This window comes from Anas platyrhynchos, chromosome Z (assembly GCF_047663525.1).
Source record: "Anas platyrhynchos isolate ZD024472 breed Pekin duck chromosome Z, IASCAAS_PekinDuck_T2T, whole genome shotgun sequence".
NCBI lineage: Eukaryota > Metazoa > Chordata > Aves > Anseriformes > Anatidae > Anas > Anas platyrhynchos.
The window spans coordinates 56,274,165-56,292,312 of NC_092621.1; the positions used below are offsets into that span (position 1 = coordinate 56,274,165).

The 18,148-nt window shown below is 39.4% G+C and overlaps 1 protein-coding gene across 3 annotated transcripts in view; it reads left to right on the forward strand.

Annotated features, from left to right (window-relative positions):
- LNPEP (leucyl and cystinyl aminopeptidase) overlaps positions 1-18,148 on the forward strand; it is a 61,903-nt gene that overhangs the window by 18,813 nt on the left and 24,942 nt on the right. For 2 of the 3 annotated variants that reach the window (XM_038170913.2, XM_038170914.2), the window contains exons 2-6: positions 2,308-2,417; positions 5,635-6,475; positions 9,899-10,037; positions 16,532-16,663; positions 17,792-17,912. In XM_038170913.2, the coding sequence (XP_038026841.2) occupies positions 5,658-6,475; positions 9,899-10,037; positions 16,532-16,663; positions 17,792-17,912 (1,210 nt within the window). In that variant the 5' untranslated portion in view covers positions 2,308-2,417; positions 5,635-5,657. The remainder of the gene's footprint in view (positions 1-2,307; positions 2,418-5,634; positions 6,476-9,898; positions 10,038-16,531; positions 16,664-17,791; positions 17,913-18,148) is intronic. The other variant, XM_027446142.3, reaches the window with a different exon arrangement.

An 18,148-nucleotide genomic window follows, 5' to 3' on the forward strand; every position in this document is an offset into this window, starting at 1 on the left:
AACAAATAAAAATCAGATCTTTAAAAGGAAAATAATGCTTTGAAGTTACTTTTTGCCCTTTCATATGGTCTTAAATGCCAGATCTTTCCTGGAGAGAAAATTGATGTGGTTTGTTTGTGGGATTTGCTGTTTGGTAAGCAGCTGATGCTGCTAAGGAAAAGTTCAGCAGTGTAAAAGATGGATGTAAAAATTAGGTATGTAAAAAGTACTGTGGACCTGGGTAAATGTATCCCCATTGATAAACATCATTAGCTGTTCCTGAAATCCTTCATTGCACAGAGTTATTTGACATGATATCAGTGAGTTGATTGTTTGAGGACCGTACTTCAGCTAGCTCTTAGTACATAATTTGAGTTGTAATGTTAAGCTGAATAAGAGCTGTGCTCTTCTCTGCTTCCGTCAAATCTCGGGGGGTGACTGAGTTTGTGTGGGTTATGTTGTTTTAATCAATAACAGACTTGAGTTTCCTTGGTACTGGCACAGCTGAAATAGCGGGTACTCCTGTTTTTGCTGTCAAAACATATCAAGGCAAGGGAAAGACATTGACTATTAAATGCATGATATGCCAAAATTATAAAATTATCCCTCCAGTTTTGCTGAGTCACTGGACATTTCCCTGGAACATGCATGGCTTTGTTAGTGTCTGCTTGTCTGAGGATGGTGTGCTCTTCCTTCCATACAACGTGCCTCACTTTCAGCCTCAGGTAGCAAAACAAGTCCTTTGCTCACAGTTTTTCTGTGTGACCAGATGGGCCCTTTTAGGACACACTGGCAGATTAGTAAATTTCTGTTTCTACACAGCACTAACTCTGTACCTCTCTCCTATTACTTAAAATGCATTGAAGTAGTTTACCTGCAGTGGGCATCAAATTTTACTCCAGCTAGTAGGCATGCTTTATAGAGAGAGCCTTTTGGTCTGGCCTTGAGTTCTACCACATCTGCTGGTTTGTGACAAGACACTGCCCAGTTGTTGTTTGGCTTCCTGGTTGTTCCAGGGGAATGGACAGTTTCCTGTACTTATCTCTGTGATAAGGGCTCAGTTCCTGCCAAATGATAGGTGCTACTGTAATTCTTTTATAATTTATTTCAGTAAAAACACTGCATGACACCTGCCCATTAATTGAAGATGATACTGTGATGAACTTACAGTCTCAAAAAGTGATGGCAGTCTGACTAACCGTACCAGTGGGATTGACTGGATTTATTTTTTAATATTTTAACCTCTTAACTGGAGTATGGAAGGCTGAAAAAAGACAGAACTTTTGTAGTGCATTTCAGTAACTTGGGTCCGTATTCCCTTAGCTGTGAATTAGTGTGAGCACAGTGCAGCTGGTATGGCAGTGGTTCACTGGAACTGTGCATAGGTTAAACTTCCCCAGTCTTGGAATTACTCTTTTTTGTTTCCTGCATTGTAATTAGAAACTGAATTAATCAGATTCAGTCACTGCATTTGTTTGCCCCTTGACCATACTTGTGTGTAAGACAGCAGTGAAATGTGATGGGTGTAAAACTGTTCTTTGGGCTGCTGCTTACTCCTTATGGCCTGTTGCAGCTTGAGAGTACCTTTTTTGTCCTTCTTGTGGACCTTTTAGCTCACTGTAGTAGCTCATGGGTTTAAATGGAAAGGTCATAGCAGTTGAATCCCCATGATTGATGACTCACACTCTTGTCTTATAAATCCCTGTGAACCATCAGGAAGCAAACACTCCACAGTTTATCTGAGCATAAATGATTTAAACATATTTGCCATGGCTCCTCTGTGAAAAAGCAGCCCGGCTTCTATGCTGCTGTGAACCCGTACGTCAGTGTTAGTAACAGATAGCCTTCTGATACTTTGCGTGCTCTCAAGTGGAGAATAGAAGTCTGGTGATGCCATTGATCTTCGCTGCAGTTCTGATCTCACAGCCTGAGAGCAAACTGGTAATCCCGTGAGACATTTTGCATCACGGCAGAACAGCTAAGGCCTTGGTTGCTTCCAGTGTTTGCCAAAAAAATCAGTGGAAATTGGTTTTAACTGTTGTTTCCCTAGAAACTATTCTAAGGTGTTAAAACTATGAATTGCCTCAAAACTAGATTTTTGTTTTAGTTTTTCTTATTTTCTGATCAGATTTTTCATGCAATTATTTTGACCTGATGAGTTACGAGTGCTTGCATGCAGGTTTGAAAATTAAGATAGTTGGCTTTAGAAGAAACTTAACTAGAGAATAATTTCCTCAAAAAGCAAACTGTTCTATAAGCAGCAGAGCTGATCAAGCCTACTTTCTGCCAGACTTACGTTCTTTATCTGTCTCCTCCTTCCTTCTGCAGTGCCTCCCCTGTCTTCTACCTCTTTTGCTGGCCATGCAGCTGCAGCACTTGCCATGGCTGGGGTTGGAGCTGTGTACTGACTGGCTGCTGCCTTTGCAAGTGGTTAAGATGTGAGTCTTAATACCTGCCTTTCCTGTATAGCAGATGTAAATTTGGGTGTCTTCTGAGAGCAGTTTGGGGTGGGGTGGGGTTGGGACTTGAAGGAATTTGGTTATCCTTCAGACTCCTTTCAAATCGGATTGAAGCTAGCCAATGGATTCAAAGAGCAACAAGGGACTGCTAGAAAAGCCCTTCTTGTGTAGAACTGTAAAAGATCTTCCGTTGCACAATACTTTGTCTTTCCACCTTTTTTTTCTTTCACTAGTTTGTCTGTATGTTTTCATTTGTAACTTAGCTTTCTGTCCTCTGTGCTCTGCGGGGTCTCCAATTTCATATGCAGAATCACTGAATGGTTTGGGTTGGAAGGGACCCTAAAGACCACCTGGTTCCACCCCCCTGCCATGGGCAGGGACACCTCCCACCAGCCCAGGTTGCCCAAAGCCCCATCCAGCCTGGCCTTGAGCACCTCCAGGGATGGGGCATCCACAGCTTCTCTGGGCAGCCTGTGCCAGGGCCTCACCACCCTCATAGTGAAGAATTTCTTCCTAGTATCTCATCTAAACCCATCCTCTTTAAAACTGTTACCTATTCCCCTGTCACTACACTCGCTGAGTTTGTTTCTCCCTATCTTTCCTGTAGGCCCCCTTTAGGTACTGGAAGGCCGCAATGAGGTCTCCATGGAGCCTTTTCTTCTCCAGTCTGAACAGCCCCAACTCCCTCACCCTGTCCTCACAGGAGGGGTGCTCCAGCCCTCTGAGCATCCTCCTGGCCCTCCTTTCGATTCACTCCAACAGGTCCATGTCCTTGTGCTGGGGGCCCCAGAGCTGAACACAGCACTGCAGGTGGGGTCTCAGGAGAGCAGAACGGGGGGAAACCACCTCCCTCGCCCTGCTGGCCAAGCTTGTGAGTAAACATGCTCCAGCTCAGAAACAGCGGTGTTGGACCACTGAACTGAAATCACACCCTGAAGGCTTACTTGAACACAAGCACTATAATGAGAAGTTTCTGTCCTCAAGCCCTTTTAGAGGCTGCTTTTACCTGGAGGTTGGAGAAGATAGTTTCTTGAAATCACTTACAACCTCAATTGTCCTGTGCCCTTATAATCCTATTCATGGTCACAAAAGCAAAGGGGTGAGCAGGTAGATCACAATGCCAGCAAATGCCTTGGTTTCATCCATTTCCATGTTGCTTGTTCAATTCACCAATGCACCTTCCTTCCTCTTACTGATTTGTATGGGTATGATTTTTGCCCCCCTCACACACACTTTTTTAAGTCTTTAGAGCCCACTTCTGAAGCTATCTGAATACCCTGTCAGTTTAATCTGAAAGAACTGGCAGAAAAGTATCAAGAGTCACAAAAATTATTAGACGGCTGGAACACCTCTCCTATGAAGATAGGCTGAGATTTGGGATTGTTCAGCCTGGAGAAGAGAAGTCTCTGATGAGACCTTGTAGCAGCCTGCCAGTGCCCAAAGAGGGGTCTTAAGAGAAAGATGGAGAGTGACTTTTTACTAGGGCCTGTAGTGACAGGAAAAGGGGTAATAGTTTTAAACTGGAAGAGGGTAGATTTGAATTAGATATAAGGAAGGAATTTTTCATGATGAGGGTGAGGCCGTGGCACAGGCTGCCCAGAGAAGCTGTGGGTGCCCCATCCCTGGAGGTGCTCAAGGCCAGGCTGGATGGGGCTTTGGGCAGCCTGGGCTGGTGGGAGGTGTCCCTGCCCATGGCAGGGAGGTTAGCACCCCCCCATATATACATACATATATATATGTATATATATGTGTGTGTATATATATATATACACACACACACACATATATATATATATATATATATATATATATATATATATATATATATATATATATATATTTTGTATATATATATATATATATATACAAAAAAAAAAAATAATGTATTATAGGTGCACTGATACCTGTCTCTCTATAGATTGGCACCAAGTACATTCTTGCCAGAAATCAGTAAAAGCCGCCTAAAACCTTTTCAATAGTTTTTAGATTGAAAGAAAACTTCCTTTCTCATTCTGAAAATGAAGTACAGTGTTGAGATGTGATACAGTTACTGTTTGGCTAACAGTAGACCCTCAAGTCTGAAAGAGCTTAGCTTCATATCCAGAGCCTTGCAGTTTGACAAAAGTTTTGCCTAGTCCCTTTGAAGCTGTGAAGAGGCACTATTCTAATTAATTAATTTGCAAGGTCCTAAAAAGTTGGTGATGGGATTTTTTGCACTCTTTGGTTGTGAAATCTCTTCCGTATAGATAGCTTTCCCATTTGAATTGTTTTGTTCTCCAGACAGCTCTGTGGTGTCCAAAGAAAAAAGCTATTAACAACAAAACCTATCAACAACCTTTCTATGTTATTTACAGTGCTCTGGATGAAATACATCATGAGAAAAAAAAAAAAAACAAAACTCCTTGTTTATAAGGTTGCAACTTCTGTCTCCACATCCAATAACCTGTATACAGTTCTTCTGAACAGTATTTTCAGTTTTTCTACTTCTCACTGAGTAGGTTAACTGAAAGGTAACTTTTTGCATAAACAGTTACAGACGTGCAGAAGTTTGATCAAAATATAACTGCACCTGAAGGATGAACGTACCTGATGCTGGTAGGATGAAGTTGTCAATTTGAACTGTAATATTTATATTGCCTTGGGAGATGCATTTTTTTGGGGGGGTGCTTATTAAAAACAGTAGTTTTAAAAATGTAAAATGGATATTTTATTTGTATAGCTGCCAGCACCTTGGCAAATATTCTCCTCTAACAAGGACTTAATAACTAGCATATTTAGAAGCACCTTAAGAACTGTATTGGCTACCTGTTCTTTACCCTGCAACATAAAAAACATTTCATTGTACCTAATTTAGTTGGATACACATAGAGTTATTTCGGGTAGGAGATACGTAGCCAAGGCAGTGATATTAGTGAAATGGGAATGAAATGTGATCCCAAACTATGGTGCAAGATGTGACTGAGTATGTGCAATGGAAGCATCTTGAAGCCCAGGAGTGAGCAAGATAGTCAACCAAAGTGCAGAAAAACATGGCAAGGTTTAATGAGAACAAGCCTGAGAAAGAAAATTGAATGGCTTGTGATGATAGTATGTATGGTAACAGTGTTTCTTGTTCTTTACCTTAATAAACTGTCTGTCAGATATTACAGTCATGCCTTTTGTTTATGATGTAACATATGCTCTTTTCTTTTTCCAGATCAAATTCAGTTACCCAGAAATATGATTGAAAACAGTATGTTTGAGGAAGAGCCCGATGTGGTTGACTTGGCAAAAGAGCCTTGTTTACATCCCCTGGAGCCCGATGAAGTTGAATATGAACCAAGAAGCTCACGGCTCTTGGTGCGTGGCCTTGGGGAGCATGAAATGGATGATGATGAAGAGGATTATGAGTCATCAGCAAAATTGCTGGGAATGTCCTTCATTAACAGAAGCTCAGGTCTCCGGAATAACATGGCCGGCTATAGACAAAGTCCAGATGGATCGTGCTCGGTGCCCTCTACAAGGACCATGGTGGTTTGTGCTGCTGTTTTTGTGACTGTGATTTCAGTGATAATGGTGATTTATCTTCTTCCCAAATGTACCTTTACCAAAGAAGGCTGCCATAAAAAAAATCGTACAATGGAACTAATATACCCTTTGGCAACCAATGGAAAACTGTTTCCATGGGCAAAAATGAGACTTCCTTCTGATGTTGTACCACTGCATTATGATCTTGAGTTGCAGCCAAACCTTACTACTCTGAAATTTTCAGGATCTGTAAAGATAGTGGTTAATGTTCTCCAGGTAACTAGGAAGATTGTGCTTCACAGCTCAGGACTTAATATCACCAAGGCATCCCTTACTTCGACAGGAGGAAGGCAAGCAAAGCCAGTTGAATTACTGGAATACCCATTGCATGACCAGATTGCAATCATAGCTCCTGAGGCTCTCCTTGTAGGACAGAATTATACTGTCAACATAGAATATTCAGCTAATTTATCGGACACCTACTATGGCTTCTACAAAATTTCTTACAAGGATGAGGATTCTAAACAAAGGTATGCACGCAAATATTGCTGCTCTCTTGTCATTTCTAGATTGTGCTTTAGAAGTAACAAGGGTGACTTTTTCTATTGAATGTTTTGTACAACTGGTTCCTGTTGAGTTTAAAGATTCACTTTGTTCCTGATGTTTTAAATCTAGGGATTTAAAAAAAAAAGTCTTATTTTTGTTATGTTGCTGACACTTTAAGCTAAGCTGCTAGGGAGCTGGAAATTATCAGTGATTAAAATCAGCAATGCCTGAGAAATGTCTTTCATGGATGAGTTCATTAAGTCAGGGCAGCTTCTTCCTCAGCTTAATGCGGTGCTGTATGGAGCTTATAGATAGCTATACCATATTGTGTTTTTTTGTTTAATTTTTAGTATTTCTCTTTTGAAATGTTCTTGGCTAGTTGATAGTACCTCCAGAGTGGGGAATGAGGGCTTTATATGAAGATTAACAAAAATAGCTACCTACCACCAGCCACTTCAAATGGTCCTTAGCCTGATTGTGTACTTATGATTGTTCATGCTTTTGTTAGCATATAATAGTCCATGCAGATTTTCTAGAAACTGAGTGATGCAAAAAAAAAAATGAAAAGAGCACTGTAGGTAAGTTCATTTCGCTGACAGTAGATGTGAAGGGCCTACAAAATGGCTATTAAATAGAATAAACACTTACCAGCTTGTTCTGAGGAATGCTGAGACCTAAAGTTTAAAAAAAAAAGTGAAATGGTACATAAAGGGACAAGCATGGAAAAGGGAAAAAAATGTCATCAGTGTTGCAACAGCAGAGAATTTGCATGAAAATGCCCGAAATACTTATGGGTAGATTTTGTTTCCTGAAAGGAGAAGGCAGACCTTGTAATTAATACCACTGAAATTGTCCTCTGGAGAAGGGGTCACACTGATACTTTACTTGTTTTCACTGACTTAAAACAAGACCTTTTGTTGAGCTATTGCTCTCCTATTTTTAGTGAGACTCCTTGAAGAGTAAAACATATGTGGCAAACTGGTTATATTTTTTTTCTCTCTCCAGTGAGATACAGTAACTGTGCTGCTGATGTTTGAATTATTCAAGTCCCTCAAGGGTGGCCATCTTTTAAAATAAACCAAAACTGCTCAGTGTAAACATGATTTCATAGACTATTAGAAGGCTGCACGACATGTGAAAGATAAACTTCTTATTCTGTAAATTAAAAAATGTATTTTGTTTCAGATTCAGAAGGCATCTCTAGGTACTGACAAGATATTTAAACTAAAACTGACTTATTTTTCGGAAGTTTACTCAGTTTGCTGTTAAAACTCCGCATAGCTAGGTCCTAGTGGATCTATAACATTGCTGAAATGTACAAGAAAATATGTTGTCTGCAGCAGCTGTCTTCGACTATATGCAAGAACTGGTGGAATATAACTGGGTTCCTGAAGTGATCAGCAGCCGTGGGGTGAGGCAGAAACTTTCTCGCCTTCACTCCCATGTGTTTCTGATGGTCCTTCTGTGAGGTTGTTTGGGAGGCTTTCTGTAAGAGATCAAGAATTTGAAGATAGAATTTTGGTTTAAAGCATTTCCGATCTGTTGCAGTTTGCCCAGGTCTGATGAAGATGCTTTACTGAGGTACAAAGGTTCAGATCCGTAAGGTAGCACACTGTTAATAAGCCTCTTATGCTCAGGAGGAGCACTTTCATATACTAATACATGATACTGCATGTGAATCTTTATGATTCACATGATTAGTGAGAACCTGCTGCTGCTTCCTGGGAAACTGCTGCTCTGCCTCAATCTTCTGACAGTGTAACAAAAATGCCAAAAGTAGTCTGTGTAGGAATTCTTTAGGTAATAAAAAATCACAAAGGCTCCACATTGCATCAGAAGAACGTAACTACAGGATGAAATGAAGAAGATATAAGTAGCTTATCACAAGCCATGAAAGACATAGTCTCATTTCAATTCATATTTCATGGGAATAAGAGTACAGAGTCTTGCAGTAAGATTGCAGAAAGCAAAAATAACATGAAGTGTTGTAATTAGCTACTTTGAGATTTCATACTTTTTTGTAGTCTGATGTAGTTGAAGCTTCGTTATCTTGCGTTTGCAGTAGTAGGAAGAGCTTGTATGTGGAGAGGAAAAAGATAATCTGAGTAAGTTCAGAGGATTTTGTCCACCTTTAGTCTAGTGCTCCCTGCTTCTGTTCAAAGACAGGATGCTTTAACTTATGTATTTTTCAATAAATCATTTCCAGTAAATTTTACTGATTATCATCATTTCCATTGCATGTGTCTGTTTCCTACGGTGTTGTCTTTGTATGCTTACAGTCGGTGTTTTTAGGAATACAAGCTATTTTGACAATATCTGTTTTTATTGCATTTTTGATATAAAACTCAATCTATTGTGAGAGGAAAAAAAAAAGTTACTTTTATTTTCTTCTGAAGATTATTTTACATTGCAACAAAAAAACTAAAATTATTAAATAGCAAAATAATTCACTTTTGCCATTTATGAAAAATGGATCGTTGTGAACTTCAAGATTGTGGTTGATGGGAAAGAGAGGACTAAAGTTGAAAAGAGACCAGGAGAATAAATCTTGACAGTGACATGCCTCCTCAGAAAAACTGTAGGTCCGAAATGTTGGAGACAAAGAGAAAAATAACACAACCCCCAAAAGCATTTGGGAGATTGGCAATTTCTTTAAAATAGAAATGAAAAAAAACGTTGGAACCACTGTTCTCTCCACTGTTTATCTCTGGTAAATGGAAGATAAATTGGCGAACTTCATGTTTAGGTCCCAGGGTATTCCTGGGGGAGCAGAACACAAGTCAGAGATACTCTCTAGAAAAAGCTGTAATTTCTGGAGCTAGTTAATATCGAAACACTTGAGGAGGAACACGGTTCTCTTGAGATATAACTAGTTGTTGTATTAGAGGCAAGACAGTGCATGAATTTACATAAACGTCCACTAGCTAGCAAAGCGAGCAGGAAGACAGCTGAACTGTGAGAGCATCCTCAGCTGAAGGTACAGCAGTTAGATGGAAAAGCTTCTGTGTCATTATGTCTCCTTCTGAAGTTTCAAACTATTCTGTATGGTGGGCATGTTCACTGATTTAATTTTTCTGTCTCCTTTAAGCTTTGTTCCCTCTTCCTGGAAAGATCACTGGACTGTTCTTTAATTGTGTTAAACCAGATATAGGATAAGAAAGCAAAAAACAGACAAGGAGATTAGTTTTCCAGTAGATAAGTTTCTTGGGTTTCAGAAAGACTTCTTTATAATCCTAATGAAACATTTTTTCTAAATGGACCAACCATGTTATCTGCCGTTTGGAAAGCTTCTTTTGTAGCAAGCAGTTACAAGGTTTGCGGGGAAGGGTGACTGTTCAATCATATGTAAACTGTCATTTATCCTTCTCCTAATTCTTAATTTGCCCTTTTCTACCTCTTTTCATTAGGTGGTTTGCAGCAACTCAGTTTGAACCTCTGGCAGCAAGGTCTGCTTTTCCATGCTTTGATGAACCAGCATTGAAAGCTACATTTTTAATTAAGATCAAGAGAGATGAGAAACTTACTGCTCTGTCAAATATGCCAAAGGTACTTACTTTTGTACAGGAATTTTAGTAGAGCTATCTCCTAAGTAATCTGCGTAAGTGCTTTGCATTGTGGTTTTGCGTTAATGCCCAGGGGGTTAAATTAGAATCATAGGGTCATGTAGTTTGGACCTTTAGATAAACTGTACACTCTGACTCTTCTAAAACAAATGTCTGTTCCTCAAGGACTTGAACTAAGTAACTCTGGGGAAGGGTTAAGTAACTAATAGTACTAAGTAACTAATAGTGAAAAAAATATGCCCTCAGTGTTGGTGAAACATGTATGTATACTGTGCCCGGTATACATGGATTTCAGGAGGCTGTCAAAGGCTCAGGTGCTGGTGTAGCTGCACCATTTTTTGAAAAGCGAACTGATAATTGTGCCAGTGTGAAACAGTGTCTTCCTCATATAAAATGAATGTTCATGGATTTGCGGTGATTCTCAACAATTACTTTAACAGGATTCCAGCACCTTGGTTTATATCCAGGTCTAAGAGTGCATTATTGGCTGCTCTCTTCACTGAAAGAATCACTATGCAAACTGCTTGACAACTCTCCTCTTTTTTTTTTTCTGTTCTTGTAAACGAGAAGGGGTGATTATTTGCTTTCCTGTGTCAGAAGTTGGACAAGTGGTTAAAGTAACTTTCATAAAACAGCTTCTATCATTCTTTATATACAAACTATTGTTTGTCATTGCTGCTTGTGTTTCTGAGCAAATTGCAAATAGTTGCTTAAAATCGACTCTGCTCTTAAGCACACCTTCCACAGACCATGAAGACTCTGAAACACATACTTGCCAAGAATATTTGTGCTTGCAACTCTCCTACTGCACCACATCACCACAGAAGGTGTACTACTGCTCTAATCCTGGTGTACGTTCTGTTGCTTGTCTCTTATGGATGGCTATCATTATGAGTTGAGAAAGGGTACGCACAGTGCAACAAAATACCCTAAGTTGGAAGGGCCCACAAGGATCATTGTGTCCAACTACCAGCTCCACACAGGACCACCTAAAAATAAGTCCCTGTGTGCTCAGCACTGTTCAAATGCTGCTTGAGCTCCGGCAGGCTCAGTGCTGTGATCACAGCCCTAGGGATCCTGTCCCACTGCCCAACCACCCTCTGGGTGCAGACCCTTTCCCTAACCCCCAGCCTGACCCTCCCCTGTCCCAGCTCCATGCCGTCCCCTCGGGTCCTGTCGCTGTCCCCAGAGAGCAGAGCTCAGCGCCTGCCCCTCTGCTCCCCTCGCGAGGGAGCTGCAGGCCGCCATGAGGCCTCCCCTCAGCCTGCTCTGCTCGGGGCGGAGCAAACCAAGGGGCCTCAGCCACTCCTCATAAGTCTTTGCCTCTAGACCTTTCATCATCTTTTTAGCCCTCCTTTGGACACCCTTTAACAGGTTTATATTCTCTTTATGTCGTGGCACCCGAAATTGCACACAGTGTTTGATTGTAAGGCCATACAAGCGCAGAGCAGGAAGTATCACTTCTTTTGACCAGCTAGCAATGCTGTGCCTGATGCCCCCCAGGATATGGCTGGCCCTTTTGGCTGCCAAGGCACACTGCTGACTAACATTCAACTTGCTGTTGACTAATATCTCCAGGTTCCTTTCTGTGGGGCTGCTCTTCAGCCTCTTATCCCTATTATGTGTGTATATCCAGGATAGCCCTGTCCCAGGTGCAGCATCCAACACTGATTCTTGTTAAATTTCATGTTGTTGGTGGCTGCCCAGCTTTCTAATTTGTTAAGATCTCTCTGTCAGGCCTCTCCACTCTGGAGGGAGTCAACTGCTCCTCCCAGTTGATTTTCACCTTTAAAATTGCTTAAATATACCTTCAAGTTCTTCATCCAAGTCATTAAGGAAAACATTTAAGAGAACTGTACCCAGAGTGGAGTCCTGAGGACCCTGCTAGTGACTGAACTCCATCCAGGTGTGAACCCTATTTACTATAATTCTTTGACCCTAACTAGTCAGCCAGTTTTTTATGTATCATATCATGTATTTATCTAGCTGTATGTTGGACATTGTGTCCAGAAGGATGCTGTGACAGACAGCATCAAAAGCTTTGTTAAAATCCCCCCAAAATCACATGTACTCTCTTCCTGTGGTCAACTAGATGGGTAACTTCATGGTAAAAAGGAATTAAGTTAGTTAAGCAGGACTCCCGTGAACCAGTGCTGGCTATGACCAATGACTGCATTGTCTTTAAAGCGTTTTTCAGTAACTCCCAGAGTTATCATCTCTGTAATGTGACAGTTTTCATCTCTCAGAATTATCTGGTTTACCTGTGGTATCAAGTGACTTGGTTGCCTTCTTGAGTGGTAATGACTGGCAAATGAAATGGAGGAAAAATAATGATTAACTGTGCTTCGCTGTCATATTGGTTAGGTATCTAAGGAAAATGGTTGGGGATAATTCAAGATCACGCATGGTATTTTGCGGGATTGCTGGGTGCTACTATTTTAGTTTGTCTGTCTTCGAGTTCTGTGTTCTCCTTTAACATTTACTTATTTGCTTGACTTTTTGCTTCGTTTTGGAAACTTCCCCTATTCAGTAATCTTTAATTCCTCTTTGGAAATATGAAAGGAATTACTGGTCTGCTGTCTAGTTGTGCCAGTTGTGGTTGATATTAGATTTCTCCAGAAGGGAAAGCAAGGGCCCTCACTGTAACAGAAGGCATGCTTACTTCCCTTGCTTTTCTCTCAAAATGTGTCTGTGCAGCACCTCCATCCTGCTTTCTTCAGTAAATACTTTATTTTGTCATTTAATCTAGCTGCTTCATCGACTTCCCTTTCTTTTCTGACTTCACTTAAATTTCATGTGTTTTGTGCAAGGTGTTTGTGCAACATTGTTTGTGCAGGAAGAAGTCATCTGGGAACTACTGCATTTGTTTGTGGCATTGGGCAAGGCTGCGAAAGTTCAAACTGTTTTCTTCTAGATTAGGCAAATGGGTCACTTGATGCAGTCAACAGTAAGCATCAGTGTGTATTAGCAGGCTTTTCTACCTTCCTGAGAGAGCCAGCAGACAAGCTTCTTGTAGCTGAAGCTCTGTGTTGCCAAGACTTGTGACTTTTGAGTTCAACTGAACCAACTAATATGCCTGAAAACGCAAGTCGGTATTTCCTGTTTAGTGAGTTATTGCTTTTTGTCAGAGGATCTTCCTCTAATTAGTCAGACTCCCACACCTTAAGACATACAATTTAAATCTGGAAAGAACGACAGTTATGTGCTTTCACCTTGCATCTTTCCATAACGTCTGCCTTGCATTGCCAGTCCAGTTAGGTATGCGCCTGTGGCATTTTGCACTGAGGAGGGAGTCCTACCCCACCTCATTTATTTCTGCTCAGCTCCAAGCGCTATTAAGCAGTTGGTAGCTCTTTCTGTGTGTGTGTGCCACAAGTTATCATCCACATGGAGAAAACATACTGATGAGGTGCTTTTACAGTTAGATCATTACTGCATCTTTTTTCGTCCTCCTTACTTCAGGACACATTTACATTTAAGTTCCTAGCCTTTCTTGCCACAGTGTCATATTCATTGCACTGCTCACTTTTCAAGGAGGTAGGAAACCTTTTGAAAAACGGAGGTTAGGGAAATGTGTCCTTTTATTCCTACTTGCAGTGAAAAATGGGTTGGAATTGCACATTTGTATCATCTTAAAGATAGATACTACAGATTTTCCCTGTTGATTGCTTGTACTACACACTCAGCAGTTTCTGTACTGCATAGAAAATGTGTGTTCCTTGCCTTGTTCCCAGCATTGTGATTTACATAGTCATTCCTCAAGTAATTTTTATGGCACTCCTGCATCTTAAATTCCCTTCTGAATATGTGTCTCTTGCATCTTTTTGGTATTTTGATTACTGCTCATGTTTGACATACCACTTGAGTTACCTTCAAATCTGCTGCTGCTGCTTCTGCCTTGAATACTACATCTATTCAACTACCTATGAGTGCTATAGACAGAAGATCCTGTCCTTTCAAGCTAAGAATTCTCCTTCTCTCCCATCTTGTCAGGGATTCTTTTTCCATCATCTGGTTCTCTGCTTTTTAGTCCACTTCTCTATTTTTTATCTATTTTCTTTAATATTTTATCTACTCTTTTTTTCTTCTGTACCAATTACTGAGCTTGTTATAGTGAGAATGTTTTAAGAGCACAGGAGAAAACACATTTCAAAAAGTATCATTTGCATTTTCTGTTGTTTCCATCTCTATTTTAAAATACGGTTATTCCACTTTTTTTGTGATGAAGATCTGAGAATGCATCCTTATGTGAAACAAAGACAATATCAAAGAAAGGCATTAACAGCAGTGAAGTTGTATGTTTAGTGTTGAGAACCAAATGCGAGTTCTCATGTCAAACAGACAAGTCAGATTTAATTAGAATTTACCAATAAGGTATGAGAACACACAGAGCAAGTGAATTGACAGTTTTGCTAATGAGCAGTATCTCTAGAAGAATTACTAATTTGTGTTTATACTACAAACAATATTTTTTCTTTTGTTTTGTTTCCTCTTTCCTCAACTTGATACTCTGATAACTCGATGCTGTGTATTTCCTCATTTGTTGTTACATGATAACTAAACATGCAGTTGGTGGGTTTAGAAGTGGTCCCTTTGGGTTTTGTAATTTGTTAGGAAAACTTGCTCTCTCATGCTTGTGAATTACAGTAAAATCTTTATTTCAATATATACTGGAAAAGTATGTTACCTCAAGAATGTTCCTGGCATCAGTGAATTCTCTTGTAGCAGTACTAACTTTTATATGCAAATCTTCTTTTTATTGGCATGCTTTTTGTCCCTGATCTTCCAAGTGCTCTAGCACATGCTGAACTGTGGCATTTCAGGCTTAGCCTGAATATATTCTGTTAGGTAGCATGGTATCCCAGTGCAACACTTCAGGCTAGCGAGCTGATTTGTGTATGCATAAAGAAAGAAATACCAAAAGTGGATAAGGGTATCTTGTTGCATAAAACATATTCCGTTGGTGAGATCATTACTAGGATAGGCCCTCTTCTGAAAATAAACACTTAAACAAACCTCTGTTAGGAAAAATAAATAACTGCAATTTCTCCTGTAATAACTGCACGTCTTGGGAACAGGCTGTACTGGATGGAGACAATTAAGATCAGATTCTTTACTCTATCCAGGAGAATGTTAAAGGGTGAGCTTCGTCAATTTCTATAAATACTTACATGAGCAGGAGATCTCAGAAGCAGGATTTCTCAACTAGTGTGTGCACAGCTAATATGGCAATATTTAATGGCTGACACACATTCAAGCTAGACAAACCGTATGAGTTTGGGGCTTGTGTTTTGTGAATTTATTTTTTTATTTTTATTTTTTAATAAGGATAACTGACTTGAAACAGTTTATTTGCAGCCACAGCAGATGCTTTGTCACCTGAAGTACAAGTATCACGTTTTATGATAATGAAGCTGTAGTAAAGACAAATTTATGAATGTTTTGAAGACATACAAGAAGGAAATTCTGTTCGTACATGGTGGCCAGACAAGATGATTGTATTGCTCTGCTCAGGATTAAACATTTCAGGCTGGCAGTTAATTTGCTAGAGTTATTGATGATTTTTTTTTTAAATGCCCGTAGTTTCTGGAAACAAACATTTTTATGAAGTTTCAGAAGACATATGTACTACTGTCACTGTCTCCAAACCTTTATTATTCTGCATTAGTGATTTTGTACATTTAGGTGTTGTCTTTATGTAATTTCTTTGTGAAGGACTATACAAAGAAGTACTTCGAAGAGTAAAGCTTGCCTTTCCAGGACTAATATTAAGAAAAACTTCTGTGTTCTTAAGAAGTATTCTTAAGATACACCATGGTGTCATTCTTCAGAAGAATGAGTGGGCAGTTATGTTTGACTGTGTTTAAAATGGATATGGTTGTGCTTTAAAGTGAATGAGACATTAGGTTTCCTTAACTTTTTAAAATGAAATTTTTCCCAGTTGGTAGGGGTTAGGCAAAAGAGGAGTCATGCTATGTTTTTTGTTGTTTGTTTATTTAGTATGTTTAGTTCCTGTTTTTGAAGAGGTGTCTGGCTAGAGACAAATACTTAATTTATGCAGTGCCTGTATTTTCAGGCTATTCTGAACTGTGCCTACAGCCTAAAGCTCTCGTGGATTAATGCTAATCTTGCTGTTGATTTTGGATTATATTGGGGATTTTAAGTATGAATTAAATGAGATAGAGGGTGTTTCCAACAATGTGGTTGTCTGGTAATACTGCATATTAAAAGCTTGATAAGTAGTTTTGGTTTATATAAGCTTAAATGTTCCATGTCTCCTCAAGCTTTGTTACACCATGGATAGATTGTGGGTCTTAGCTGTTCTACTGAAACCTAATCAAAAAATAGATTTATTCTTCATGTTTGCTTATAAACTGTTCCTAGCCATTTCTGCAATAATTCTTTAATTTAACACTGATTTCTTGCATGCTTTAGTGTTCTGTTGTCTGCATTAGTAACACTTTCCTTTACCTGCAGAAAGCCACTACTCCTGTGACAAATGGAATTGTCCAAGATGAATTTTCTGTGAGTTTGAAGATGAGCACCTACCTGGTAGCCTTTGTTGTTGCCGACTTGAAAAACATCAGCAGAGAAACTAATGGGAGTCTGGTACGTTTATTCCTCTTGTAAGTCCCTCTCACCCTTTCCCAGTGCAGCCAAAGAAAACAAAACCATTAAAAAAAATCCACAAACCAATGAGCAAACACAAACTTTCTGCAAGACCTAGTGACTCCCTCCATGAACCCCCACCCCATTTATTTATATATTTTCTTGTATTTTTTAATATTTATCGTAGGTACAGTATTATGCTCATCTTCGGCAATAACTATATGCTGTAGGTTGGATTGATTTCAGGGCTTATACCAGACTGAGAAGACTTCTACAGTGTGGGACTCAACATCAGGGCTTTTTAGTAGCAGAAATTCACAAAATCTAAAATCCCTAAGAGCTTTCATAACTGGAAGCTTTAAACATTTGCTTTTAATACTTGATCTGTGAGGGATTAATGTCAGGGAACTAAGAATTGTTCAAAATATGTATGGAAACAGTACTGTTCCCAAGGGAAGCAAACATACTATTTACATAGCAATAGACTTTGTCATGTGTGTTCAAGTAAAGCAGCAAATACGTTATGGAAAAAATAAAAAATAAAAAAAGATAAAAAAAACCTTGTGCCTTTCAAGCAGTCAGTTTTTTATTTTTTTTTATGGATACGGACTGTAGAGTAAATGAGCAATTTATGCAATGTGTGCCATTTGCATGGGTTATTGGTATCATAGAAGTATTTAGTAGCAGAGCAAAGCATATAGGAGAAGAGAAAAAGAGTGAATGATGTGTTCTGTCTGAGGGAGAATGGTTCTTCACCATGCTTCTCCTTTATTCTTACCTTGCAAGGTTTAGCAAAACTAAGGAAATCTAGCAGAGCTTTAGAAGGCACCAGACAGAAAGAGACTAGCAATGTATAGTATTTACTAGCTTAATGGTAAAGTCTGAAAATGATCATAGCAACGCAGGGTAGAGTCTGGCTAGTGAGTTATTTGCTTGCCAGGAGTGTCTAATAGTCCAAGGGAGACTGTAAGAAGACTTCCAGACTGTAAGACTGTCTCTTGTGTTTGTGTATGCATCTAAATGTGGATGAACCTGTAATCTAATCAAAGCTATTTTTATGATATAGCCGCTTCTAAAGGTTTTGTAGCTGTAAGTTTCAAAGTCTGTTCTCTTCTCTGTTCTGACTAGGTATCCGTCTATGCCATACCACAGCATATAAACCAAGTAGAGTATGCTCTAAACACGACAGTGAAACTTCTGGAATTTTATCAAAAGTACTTTTTAATAAATTACCCTCTTGAAAAATTAGGTAAGTTCTTTTGAACTTCTTTTTTTAAACACAAAAAGAAACCTGATAAATTCTGAGAAATGCAGAGGAACTTTGAATCTTCTCAGGTGTCTTTTAAATAAGTAAATAAGTAAGATGAAATAAAACATCTCTGAAATAAGGTTTCCCAAACATTATTTTCAAAATCCACTAAATGTTTATTACTGTGACTGGAAAGGTTATTAAATGCAGTCATCTAACATGCCACCTTCAGTAGT